This window comes from Gadus macrocephalus, chromosome 4, assembly GCF_031168955.1.
Source record: "Gadus macrocephalus chromosome 4, ASM3116895v1".
NCBI classification, from domain to species: Eukaryota; Metazoa; Chordata; class Actinopteri; order Gadiformes; family Gadidae; genus Gadus; species Gadus macrocephalus.
In genome coordinates, this window is record NC_082385.1 from 10,945,783 (window position 1) to 10,959,831 (window position 14,049).

General features: G+C 42.4%; 1 protein-coding gene across 1 annotated transcript; it reads left to right on the forward strand.

The window, feature by feature from the left end:
- Window positions 1–3,089: 3,089 nt before the first annotated feature.
- Window positions 3,090–5,078, forward strand: LOC132454865 (myosin-4-like). Its single transcript, XM_060048413.1, has 7 exons — window positions 3,090–3,613; window positions 3,711–3,854; window positions 3,949–4,100; window positions 4,323–4,431; window positions 4,557–4,649; window positions 4,739–4,802; window positions 4,884–5,078. The coding sequence occupies exons 1-7, from the start codon at window positions 3,407–3,409 to the stop codon at window positions 4,994–4,996; spliced, it is 882 nt and encodes a 293-aa protein (XP_059904396.1). The 5' UTR covers window positions 3,090–3,406; the 3' UTR covers window positions 4,997–5,078.
- Window positions 5,079–14,049: the final 8,971 nt, after the last annotated feature.

Below are 14,049 nucleotides of genomic sequence, written 5' to 3' on the forward strand. Positions count from 1 at the left end.
AAAAAAAGAGTTTTGAAGATCTGCCCATATATAGTTTCTGCCTGGACTGCACTGGAAAAAGCCTTCTGTTGAACCAATTAAAAAAAACAAGGGTAATGGTTCACATCTATATTACATAACTTGAGCCAATGACAAATATATAGCTTGCCTTAAACAATATTTCCTATGTTCATAAAAACTAAATAATACAACTTGGCACCAAGTATAATTCTATTCTTTGAATGAAGTTAATACATTTAAATCGTATCATAAATCCTAAACAAAAAAATATTGATTCACTCCAACAATTGTTTCTCATTTAAGAAATATCTATCAGAAATAATTTGTTTTATCCAATCAAAAAGATTACAATTTAATCAAACAATTGTTTCTCATTTAAACATGAACATTTTTAAACATAACATATTTTTGTATACATCATCATCATCATTTTTTCCCGCCCCCAATGGCCTTGGGGCGCTTCTGTCTGGATTCGACATCACATCGCGACATCAGTCAGTTAGGTGCTTTGTCAAAGACACCTCGATACTCTGCTTGGTGAAGCCGGGGATCGAACCAACAATATACAATATATATTAACAATCTAAATGGCAGAGTTAGACCTACTCCAGACCTCCCTCCAGACACAGACAGACTGTCCTAGCTCACAGAACCATTGAGTCATCGTCACTCTGGTCAAGGCTAGTGCTTTCACCTCAAAAAGTCGCCAAAAGTCACCAATAGCAGCTGGAAAAGAAGCTAGATTTGTCGCTTGTCGCTGTTTTGAAAAAAAGTCGCCAAAGGGGTCTGAAAAGTAGCTAAATATAGCGACAAAATCGCTAAGTTGGCAACACTGCGGTTTGGTCCAGTAGTCGTAAGCGTCTTTGTATTTAATGCGCGTGCGCAGGCTTGTACGTAACCTTGAAATTGTACATTTGTCTGAACAAATATTTCTAAATTGAGCTCCTAATCAAATATAACAGTGTTTTAGGAAGAAAACAAAACAAAAATATTTGGATTGAATGACAAAATTATTAATCAGTTGAATACACAACCTTAAAATTTTACATTTGTCAAAATGGATATTTCTTAATTGAGCTCCTAATTAAAAATATCTATATTTCACAGTATTTTGAAATAAAAAAGTTATTTTAAAAATAAAACAAAAAATGTTTATTTGAATTGAATTACAAAATAATAATCAGATGAAGTACGGCTTAAAACCCTTTTTCCAGTGTGCAGATCCACCACTATAAAAGAGGCCAGAAGATGAGATGGATGGACTGCAGGGGATTTTCAGGTTATTACAACTGGTGGTAAGTATGACTGATGCTTCAGCTGCTGTCTTGGAGGGACCATTGCATTAGAGAAGAGATTTTTACACTCTTGTTTTCATGGAGCTTCTTTTCATTTATTTAAATGACTACTTCCATATTTAGGCTACCTGCCTTCTGTTAACTTTTTTTTAATGGAGATTTATTTTATTGTATATTATTTAAGAAGCCGTTACATAATAGTTAAATACATTGAGGTTTTATTCAGGCATTTGTTTGTATGGCATATGTTTTGGGAATTCATGTTTTGAATGACGTTTTCAGTGTTGTCCAACCAAGTCAGACCGCTGTCCAGGAGAGCTGCTTTCTAGGAAAGACTATTGCTTTAGAATAGGGAATCTTGCGTCCTTGTTTTCATTAAAGGAGACATATTATGGTGTTTTCCCAACAAGTAAACAAAGTATATGAGTACCAGAAAACATGTTTTTGAAGCTGTTTGCTGGAAATAGCTTTTAGGAAAAAAGATCTCGCTTTTCCCCTCTGTTTCAGTCCCTTCGGAATGCGCTTTTTCTGGTGTCTGTACCTTTAACGCAAATGAGCTGCTGCCCATTGACCAATGAGCTGTCAGAGTGAACCACAGCATGGAGGAGAAGTGATGGTTGCCGTTTACGGACTACCGGAGCTCTATATCTATAGAATAGGATATCATAATAATAATAATAATATATAGCGAATTATATAATATTTATATCTAATATCACGGCCAAAAGCTATGTGCCCATCGGATGATATTATGAATCATAAAGACTGCGTCTGATGTCTCTCGTACTTCCACAACAAGTAAAGACTCGTGGTGGGGGTTATCTCGGCTATGGTTGAGAATAATTGGGGGAAAGGAACTTTGGCCTTGACTCTCTGACGTCCATATTGATCAGCGAGATGGAGGAAAAAAGGATTGTTCTCCCGGAGCTGAGCTTCCGGACTGCCGCCCAGGTCCCCCCCGCCGGAGCTGCCAGGGCTGCCGGAGCTGCCGGACTGCCGCCAGAGCTTCGGCGGCAGTCCGGCACATCCGGCGGGGGGAGCTCGGTGGCAGTCCGGCAGCTCTAGCGGAGAAATGGATTGTACTTCCGGAGCTGAGCTGCCGGGCTGCCGCCGAACTCCCCCTGCCGGAGCTGCCGGATTGCCGCCGAAGCTCCCCCACCTTAACTGCCGGACTTGCTCCAGAGCTTCGGCGGCAATCCGACAGCTCCGCCGGACTCCCTGCCAGGCAGTCACATGGCAAACTGACAAATTAGACATCTATATTTGTATCGAATATCCCTGCTTCTGAATGCGCAAACATCTCCGCCCAGTGCTCGTCCGCTGGTCCACAAAATCTTAGCTATGCTCTGATTGGAGGGGGGTGGGGAAATGGGAGGTCATATTCAAACATATCCCATTCCTACGTAGGAGGGGCGCCGGAACTGACTCGCTTTCAGCAATGCATATCTTACAAAAATCATGTACAGACTTTTTTTAAAGTTTGTATGTGTGTGGGAGCACCAAAGACCCAAAACAACAGCCCGAATCTTAGGAAAAGTGTTGTTTTCATCGGTACCCTTTAAGGTTATTAGAATTAGCCTTACCTCGAAAATATTTTTTTATATTCTACTTTGAATGAAAATTTGTTCAGTTACGTTGTTATAGAAACCATAAGAGAATGTGGGGGATTCTTGTTACGTTATGTTTGGAACTTCTGTGTAATGTATTATTTACTTAGCACTTAACTACTTTTACTTTTTTCATTTTATGAAGATGATATTTTTTTTATAATTTGATGGTTTACTTTGTTGGTTTCAGATGTTAAATGTTGATAGAAAAGAGACATTTGTGACGTAATTTAGTACGAAAAATCAAGTAGCTCTGCACTGACATACATTTTATGTAAGATTTTCCAATTCATTCAAAAACGAGCCATTAGAATGTGTAGATTAGACTCTGACTTGTAATCAATATGACTCATAATTTCTTCTGCGGTTGAAGGGAAGTAAACGGTAAGAATTATATAATATCATCACGTCACTAAATATCTCCAAACCTTCTTGAAGCTATGTGTACTTGTAAGATAACATTAATCAAGTAGTATGTTTGTTTTTATCAAATAAGCCTCCATCATGAGTACGGACGCAGAGATGGCCGTTTACGGCCAGGCGGCCATTTTCCTCCGGAAGCCAGAGAAGGAGAGGATTGCGGCCCAGAGCGCGCCATTCGATGCGAAGGCTGCTGCATATGTCACTGATGTTAAGGAACTGTACGTAAAGTGTACCATCAATAAGAGGGAGGGTGGCAAAGTCACCGTCACAGTTTTGGCTACAAAAGAGGTAGGCAGAGATTGATCATCAACTGGTATCATTCAGAAAGTTTAAGTCTCAATAGCTGCACTGGTAAGAAAACTAAAAATGGGTTTCCATTTTTTAGGAGAAGACAGTCAAGGAGGACAATATCACACCCATGAACCCTCCCAAGTATGACAAAATTGAGGACATGGCCATGATGACCCATCTCAATGAAGCCTCTGTGTTGTATAACCTTGCAGAGCGTTATTCAGCATGGATGATCTATGTAAGATATTTTGCCTCAATGAAAATATAAGAAAAGTAAGTGAAATGAATCGTTAATAGGTCAAATCAATGTGAATCTATGTGACCTCCTTCAGACCTACTCTGGGCTGTTCTGTGCCACTGTAAACCCCTACAAGTGGCTTCCAGTGTACGACCAGTCGGTTGTCAATGCCTACAGAGGCAAGAAGCGTATGGAGGCTCCACCCCACATCTTCTCTGTCTCTGACAACGCCTTCCAGAACAACTGGTTTGTAAATTCAAAGTTTCAAATCCCTAATCTTATCTAGTTTTCATCAATTCGAGGCACACTCATGCAATGTTTGATACATTTGTTTAACAGATGGAGAGAACCAGTCAGTCCTTATCACGTAAATTTGATGCTGGAAACATGATATAAATATAATACAATGATTCCCTCATTGGAAAACATGTCAAAATGAAATTACTTTATGCTTCTTTTCACACCCAGTGGAGAATCCGGTGCTGGAAGGACCAAGCGTGTCATCCAGTACTTTGCTACCATCTCAGTGGGTGGTGGAGGAGATAATAAGAAGGATGCAGGCGCTGGAAAGATAAAAGTATGTTTGAAAAATAAAACTAAACATTATATCAATGAATCAATACATTAAAAAATCACGTAAGAACACGAAGAATTCAAATATAATTCAGTAAAAAGGTATTAACATTTTATGCTTGATTATAGGGGTCACTGGAGGACCAGATTATTGCAGCCAATCCCCTGCTGGAGGCCTATGGTAATGCCAAGACTGTGAGAAATGACAACTCCTCCCGTTTTGTAAGTATGAGAAGAATTCATCCCTGAAGATACTCCTGAGTTTTTGAGCATTCTTTAAAAGATGTTGAAACGAATTATTTTCCAAACAGGGTAAATTCAGCAGAATTCATTTCCATGCAAACGGTAAACTATCCAGTGCTGACATTGAGACGTGTAAGTATCTAGTTCTACATGTGGATTCCTTAACCAAGATTATTAGTGGTATAGGTTTTGATTAATGAATGGGCCTTATAGATCTGCTGGAGAAGTCAAGAGTGACATTCCAGCTTCCCGATGAGAGAGGCTATCACATCTTCTACCAGATGATGACCAACCACAAACCTGAGATCATTGGTGAGATTTTATAATAGTAAGAGTGTGAAGAATGTACTTAATATTAAGATGAAAAGTTTTCCTGAATTGCCTTTATCTATTCGAATATGACTTAATATGTACAAATGACTTCTGATTCTGAAGTTCAAATATTTAAAGGGCTAATTTTCTCTCTAGAAAAAATCGTTTTTGGTAAAGATTATATCTTCCATTGCATATTGTGGAAATGCATTTGGAAAACATGCATTGCATGTAAGTGCTAAGAAAGATTAATTTGTTTTTTATTCAGAAGTTATCTGTTAGGTAGCAGCATATCAAGCAGAAAAAATACATTTGTTTAATCCCTCAGAAATTACACATGAAACAATTTAGAAAAATATAGATTGGAAACGATAATGACAAAATCTAAGCAGAGAAATGACATATATTTAAAGGTCCCATGACATGCTATTTTATGTATTCTTTAATATAGGTATTAGTGGGCAACTAACACAGTATTCAAAGACGTTCCCTAAATTCAGCCGTGGTGCAGAGTTACAGCCACTCCGAGCCAGTCGCACATTGAGCTTCCCCCAAATGCGCTGTTTCGGTGGGCGTGTCAAGGAGGAGGGTGGGGGTGTGGCCCTGAGCAGCTTGCAGCCACGGTACCATGCGCTCTGTTTACAGTGGATGTATCGCAATGGCGAGGCGCACACAGCCTTTAGCCGTGTTCTGTAAATATTCTAGAACACACAGGAGTCCTGGAGCTCTATATCTAAATATTATCATATAGCCTACACATATATCTATATCATATAATATATATTATCACGGCCAAAAGCTGTGTGAGCCGATATTATGAATCTCAAACGACCGCGTTGGGTTCTCCGACGTTCCTGGTTCTTCAACGTCCACATCAATGTGAATACACACACTGTAGCAAGTGTTTCTTGTCGGTTCTTTGACGTGTCTTGTATTTCCACAACGAGACTGTCGTGGGGGTTATCTGAGCCATGGTTGAGAAGGAATTGGGGGAAAGGAACTTTGGTTTGACTCGCTGAAGTAGCCATACATGAACTGCGGCATGCCGCCGGTTGCCGCGAGGCACCATCGCCCGGCAGCGGGCAGCCGGCAGCGCGCGGTTCAGTCGACTTCAGGTTGATGTGAAAGTGGAAGAACCAGAGACGTCGCAGAACCCGACAAAGTCGTTTGTGATTCATAATATCGTCTGGAGGAGCACACAATATGTTATATGATATAGATATCGATGTATTATATGATATTATTTAGATATAGAGCTCCAGGACTGTAACGCAAAAGTGTTGTACACTTCCTTGTTATTTGGATAACCGTTCTGCTGTTGGTGTGATGGCGCATAACACGTCGGACTCTCGTCTCTGGTATTTCTACAACGAGACTCGTATTGGGGGTTATCTCAGCCAAGGTTGAGAATGAATTGGGGGGAAGGAACTTTGGCTTTGACTCCCTCAAGAACATGAACCACGACATGGAGGAGAAAGGGATTGTTGGCGGCGAATGTCTCCCGCTTGAGCCCCGCTGAGGGACCACCGCCGGAGGCGGAGGTGCATAAGCGCTGCCCGGCAAAGATCCCTTTCTCCTCCTTGTCGTGGTTCATGTTCTTGAGGGAGTCAAAGCCAAAGTTCCTTCCCCCCAATTCATTCTCAACCTTGGCTGAGATAACCCCCAATACGAGTCTCGTTGTAGAAATACCAGAGACGAGAGTCCGACGTGTTATGCGCCATCACACCAACAGCAGAACGGTTATCCAAATAACAAGGAAGTGTACAACACTTTTGCGTTACAGTCCTGGAGCTCTATATCTAAATAATATCATATAATACATAGATATCTATATCATATAACATATTGTGTGCGCCTCCAGACGATATTATGAATCACAAACGACTTTGTCGGGTTCTGCGACGTCTCTGGTTCTTCCACTTTCACCTCAACCTGAAGTCGACTGAACCGCGCGCTACCTGCTGCCGGCTGCCCGCTGCCGGGCGATGGTGCCTCGCGGCAACCGGCGGCATGTCGCAGTTCATGTACTTCAGCGAGTCAAACCAAAGTTCCTTTCCCCCAATTCCTTCTCAACCATGGCTCAGATAACCCCCACGACAGTCTCGTTGTGGAAATACAAGACACGTCAAAGAACCGACAAGAAACACTTGCGTTACAGTGTGTGTATTCACACACACATGTGGCGCTCAGTGTTGCCAGATTTGGTTGAGCTAAATCCGCCCAATCACGTTCCAAAACCCGCCCACTTCAGCAAAAAACCACCCAATGACGTTTTTCACAGGAAAAAAATAATTTTTGAATAAACATTAAACGCATGTTGTGGTTCTAGTGTTATATGCGCCAAGAGTTACTTCTAATGGCTGCAATGTTTTAGGCTCCGTCCGGTTGAGGAGTAATAATAAACATCCCTGGGGATTTGACCATATCGACTCGTCCTTCTGATTACGCGGTAACGCTACGGTATTAAACAATTAAGCCCAAATGGCAAGTTCTATTTTATTATCACAGACCGTGCATGTCACAGAAAATGTGGATATTTCCCCCACTTCGGCATGATGCTTATTTCGCTAACAGAGTTGAGAGAGAGCGGGATTTTGCCTCAGACTTCTGCGTCGGCGCACAACGGTTTGTTGATGTGACATCACGACGTGAAGTATATTGAAGTATTGGCCTACTGAGTTTTGTATTTGTACTGTTTTTAAACCATAAAATAACAGTTTGGTGTGCTGTTTTCACATTATTAAAAAACCGCCAGATATTGGCAAAGTGCCTCTGTGGAGGCGGGTTTCGGGGTTTGGGTTTCACGGCTTTCGCGGCAAATTGTGGACACGATTGTTTAGGGGGGGGGGGGGGGAGGTAGACTGTTGTTGACCGGGGAGGGGGGGGGGAGACACGTTTGTTGAGGGGGGGACGACGACACGATTGTAGGGGGGGGAACACGTCAGTTGAAGGGGGACGACGACGATGACACGTTTGTTGAGGGGGGGGGAGACACGTTTGTAGGGGGGGGGGGCACGCTCGACAACGAGAGTTGGTTTTTATTGAACGCTCGACAACGAGAGTTGGTTTTTATTGAACGAGACTTCAACACGGAACAGCTGCACGAAACGATGGTCACGTCACTCTCGGTGACGGTGTCGACAACAATGAACACACGAACAATGTTAATAGAACAACACACAACCACATAACATCCCGAACCCATCAACCCCACTTAATCCTAACAACAAAACAAGTTAACAAAAGCCCCATTTGTCAACTGACAACCCCAATTCCCAGAATCCCCCGCGGCTCCGGAACACGGCGTAGTTTATATTAATCTTTATTATCCGAATGGGAAATGCAATATTTTAGGACAGATACACCATTAAACGCGTTTCTAATGACATTTCTAGCGAGAAATGTACATTTTCCTTACATAATCTTCATTCAGTGAATGTGTATGATCTTTATTAATCTTTATTATCTGAATGGGAAATGCAATATTTTAGGACCGATTCACCGTTAAACGTGTTTCTAATAACATTTCTAGCGAGAAATATACTTTTTACTTGCATAATCTTCAGTCACTGATTGTGTCTGATCTTTAGTTTTATAGTTATTAGGATTTGATCGGATCGCTCGCATGTTTCAACGTCAGGTTGTTAGGCTGCTTTCGCTAAACTAGCAGCTCACTTGCTTCCTGCGTTTGTGTTATTAAACTGTTACTTTATGTAACTTTTAATGATATCATCTTGTTAGAAACACGTATATCTGAGAGGCAACCCAGTCGCCAAAAGCATTCGTTGACAGTGTACGTTTCGTGAACACTGGATTACGTCGCATTTCAACATAAAATAGCGTGTTATACACACACACACACACGCACGCACACACACGCACGCACACACACACACACGCACACGCACGCACACACACACACGCACACGCACGCACAGACACACACACACACACACACACACACACACACACACACACACACACACACACACACACACACACACACACACACGGTGCATTTCGCTGCTAAAACAACAACAACAACAACAACAACAAAATATTCCCTCAAATATTATTACTAAAGAACCGTTTTCCAAAGAACGAAATGTGAACCAATGCATTCTGAATGGGAGTGTTTCTCCGATTAAATATCATTAATCTCCGTGTGTTGGGTGGTAGGCCTATTCTATTTTTTTCAACGGGGCTGCATCCAGTCACTTGACCGTCATGCTGCTATGGTGGTTGCTATCGACCGCCCCCTCTAATCCTTACATGGCTCTAAAAACCACGCGGCAAAGGAGCTGCCGTAAATTGTGTTGTTTTTGTCGTAAACTGGGGTCCGACGGTCAAAAAATAGACAGATATTCCGAGGTATCCTTAAAAGGCAGCTTGGATGTTTTTATTTTCTGCAGTTTAGACTTCTTCTATAACCTATTTTTGAAAGCAAAACACCAAGTTCATTGATTTAACGAGGCAGGGTTATTTGAAACAATTTATTCAATAAATATTTGTGAGAGGTCATTCCTTCTCCTGAGTTTGCTTCCTATTTATGTCTAGTGTACACCCCTACTGTCCAAAAGCATCCCCCCCCCCCTCCCCATATGGATTTGGAGAGTTGTTGCCACGTCCCAGTGGTGGAAGTATCATATAATATGAAAGAGGGCATTCAATTATACTACAATGATCAATTAGGAGGCCGAAGCCCTAAAGGAAGTGATGCAATAGGTGACTGAGGCGAGAACATTTAAGTAAACTGTACCTTGGGGTCTCTTATATATCAAAGGGGGTTTCAAAGGACGCATACGCTTCAACCTGTGGCTCCAGCCCTACAGGAAATGACTCAGCAAGTGCTCCATCTCGTTGCACCTGCACCCAGCGGCTCGCTTGCAAGATTTTGGCCTGAAGTTCTTCCCAGACCTATACCCTAACAGTCCAACATGCATATCTGAGAATCAGGCCTCTCTTCAATAATGACAAAATGTTATGAGAGAAATACAGATTCACTTTTTGTTATCTCATAAGCGGCGTGGTGCCGGCTCCTTTTGACCTTTTGACCCCAGACTTCAAAGACGTGGCAACAGGCCAGCTGTGTCTACACACATTAAGCCACAAATGTACACCTCCATCCCGCAAAAAATGGGGCCTAGAAACTAACCTCTGTCTTATGTACATTGACTGTACTGTTGGAGGTCACGCCCCTTTTCCGGCCTTTTCGAGATAGCTAGGGATGCTAAAATGTTTACACACATTTCCCGGGGCCCCGAGAACGACATATCCAAGATTTGTAGTTCTAGCCCATAGAGAAAAAAAGTTTTCCCAAATGGACTGTCATTTGGACAAAGCCCCTTCAGAAGTGTTGCATGCGAGACCTAATGGTTCAGAATGTGGTGGAAAAACAGTTTTGGAGATAGGAAGGTCCTACCGCCCTGAAATTTGAATACCATATTCTAGGGCCTAACTGGGACCCCCGCACCGAAACTTGGCCCGGTCGGACCCCGAGTGCAGGAAGGGGGGGCCTGGACTTTCATAATCTTCGCTCGGTGAATGTAAAGAATGTTTGGTCGGATGTTATGACGAAGAATCATAATGTGAATGGGAATATTCTATTAATGTCTTGATATCATCTTTCTTCTCAACACTTCTGCTGCAGCCGCTTAAAGTCTCACTCCGAGAACCTTAAAATATGAATCAATCCATTAGAAGTATGAAAATATCTTCCCGGTCGTGCAACAGGGCAAACAAGGTGTCCTTTGACATCTACGTTTCGAGACGATTGCAACAGTGCCACACATGATCCTATTTGAATATGTTTCGGGGTAGTAATTAGCTGTCGATTTTGGAGGCCTTTATCAATAATGACCAGCTATAGATTTGCTTCCCGATGGAGATTTTTGACAAATTACATGTTAATTAGCATCTACACGTTAAGTTGAGTCCAATGAGATCAAGCTCGCCCTCTTGCTACACCGAGATCATGTCCTAGACCTAGGTGTACCATGTAAAATACATGTTACCATTAGCTAGAGTGTCATGCTTGGTGTCATTGGACTCAGCTCAACATGTAGATGCTAAATAACATGTCATTTGTCACAATTTTTTATCGGGAAGCAAATCAATAGCTGCTCATTATTGATTAAGGCCTCCAATTTCGACAGCTAATTACTACCATTAAACATGTTCGAATATGCTCATGTGTGGCACCGTTGCAATCGCCTGGAAGTGTAGATGTTGAAGGACACCTTGTTCGTTCTCCTACGCCACCGGGAAGATATTTACATGCTTCTGATTGACTAATGAATTGATTCAGCTATTCCCCCAGACGTCTGGGGTCAAAAGGTCAAAAGGAGACGGCACCAGCCCCGTTGAAAAAAATAGAATACCACCCAACACACGGAGATTAATGATATTTAAATGATTATGACAATGAAGTCTTTATTTGCATGGGTTTACATTTCGTTCTGTGTAGCATGGAAAAATCGGAGAAACACTCCCATTCAGAATGCATTGGTTTACATTTTGTTCTTTGGAAAACGGTTCCTTAGTAATAATATTTGAAGGAATATTTTGTTGTTGTTGTTTTAGCAGCGAAATGCACCGTGTGCGTGCGTGTGTGTGTGTGTGTGTGTGTGTGTGTGTGTGTGTGTGTGTGTGTGTGTGTGTGTGTGTGTGTGTGTGTGTGTGTGTGTGTGTGTGTGTGTGTGTGCGTGTGTGTGTGTGTCTGTGTCTGTGTGTGTCTGTGCGTGCGTGCGTGTGTGTGCGTGCGTGTGTGTGTGTATAACACGCTATTTTATGTTGAAATGCGACGTAATCCAGTGTTCACGAAACGTACACTGTCAACGAATGCTTTTGGCGACTGGGTTGCCTCTCAGATATACGTGTTTCTAACAAGATGATATCATTAAAAGTTACATAAAGTAACAGTTTAATAACACAAACGCAGGAAGCACGTGAGCTGCTAGTTTAGCGAAAGCAGCCTAACAACCTGACGTTGAAACATGCGAGCGATCCGATCAAATCCTAATAACTATAAAACTAAAGATCAGACACAATCAGTGACTGAAGATTATGCAAGTAAAAAGTATATTTCTCGCTAGAAATGTTATTAGAAACACGTTTAACGATTAATCGGTCCTAAAATATTGCATTTCCCATTCAGATAATAAAGATTAATAAAGATCATACACATTCACTGACTGAAGATTATGTAAGGAAAATGTACATTTCTCGCTAGAAATGTCATTAGAAACGCGTTTAATGGTGTATCTGTCCTAAAATATTGCATTTCCCATTCGGATAATAAAGATTAATATAAACTACGCCGTGTTCCGGAGCCGCGGGGGATTCTGGGAATTGGGGTTGTCAGTTGACAAATGGGGCTTTTTTTAACTTGTTTTGTTGTTAGGATTAAGTGGGGTTGATGGGTTCGGGATGCTATGTGGTTGTGTGTTGTTCTATTAACATTGTTCGTGTGTTCATTGTTGTCGACACCGTCACCGAGAGTGACGTGACCATCGTTTCGTGCAGCTGTTCCGTGTTGAAGTCTCGTTCAATAAAAACCAACTCTCGTTGTCGAGCATTCAATAAAAACCAACTCTCGTTGTCGAGCGTGCCCCCCCCTACAAACGTGTCTCCCCCCCCCTCAACAAACGTGTCTCCCCCCCCCTCAACAAACGTGTCGTCGTCGTCGTCCCCCTTCAACTAATGTGTTCCCCCCCCCCCCCCCCCCCCTACAATCGTGTCGTCGTCGTCCCCTCAACAAACGTGTCTCCCCCCCCCTCCCCGGTCAACAACAGTCTACCCCCCCCCCCCCCCTAAACAATCGTGTCCACAATTTGCCGTGAAACCCAAACCCCGAAACCCGCCTCCACAGCGGCACGCGTGGATACTGTAGGTATAACACGCTGTTTTTACGTTGTAATAGTACGTCTCCAGTGTTCATGGAAACGTACACCGTCTGCGTTTTTTCTTGGCGACTGGGTTGGGTCAGGGTAGCATACATACATTTTACCAGCCTCTGGCCATTTGCAGGATGAGCTAAATAGGCCACAAAACGACAACAAGTACCCAATTAACATACATCTCTATTAATGAAGCTAAACAGTATCCTCTTTCCTAAATCCCTTCTCACTCTCCTCTGAGGGTGCACTCACACTAGGGGCCCTACTTTAACGGTCTGAAACGCAAGTGGGAAGCACAAAGCGCAAGTAGCTTTGTGGGCGGTTCTACGGCGCTATCGCTATTTTACAGGCGGATAAATAACACTTGCGTCGCGGCGCAAGTGTCAAAAGGGTTGGTCTGAAGCAGCCTAGTTACCCGTAGGTGTGGTTTGGGCGTAATGTCCAACAAACCAATGAGAGTGCCAGCTCCCATCCCCTTTAAGAGCCATGAGTGCATTTGAATCGGACGAGTTGATATTTTGACAGCGCGTCTGCAGTCTCCGATGAGACAGATGCACATGAATTTCAAGCTGCAAATGGCTCAGTTTATTGCCAAATAATATGGCCTAATTCACACATGGAATAAGGGGTTTTCTTCCACAACTTCAGAAATACTGAGTCCTCAAATACATTTCGGCAAAGAAAAATATGATATGCGGTAACTGTGGTTCTATTTAATGATATACGCAATACATTATAAACTGTTTCTTATCAGTATTGTATGCTATCCTAATATGCATGTGTCCCCGCGGTAATATAAATTGCCATTGATTGTATTATGCGTTACGTGTTTAGTTTGCGTGTGTTTAAACAGAGCACACACGCGCGCCCGCATTCATTCATTCTTTTTAACACTCACTCGCGGTAAAACAATGTTTTTCACGATCAAATACTCATCAATCCTATAAGTTATGGGCATGTAGGCCTACACGATGTCTCTGTCAAGAAAATATGTGTTTGCTGTACGGTGTTTGCAGATGCATTGATTTAAAAGTACAACTTATTACCGGGATGGAGGTGTACATTTGTGGCTTAATGTGTGTAGACACAGCTGGCCTGTTGCCACGTCTTTGAAGTCTGGGGTCAAAAGTACAGCAAAATACCGTTTGCGCCAGAACACGCCTCCTCCT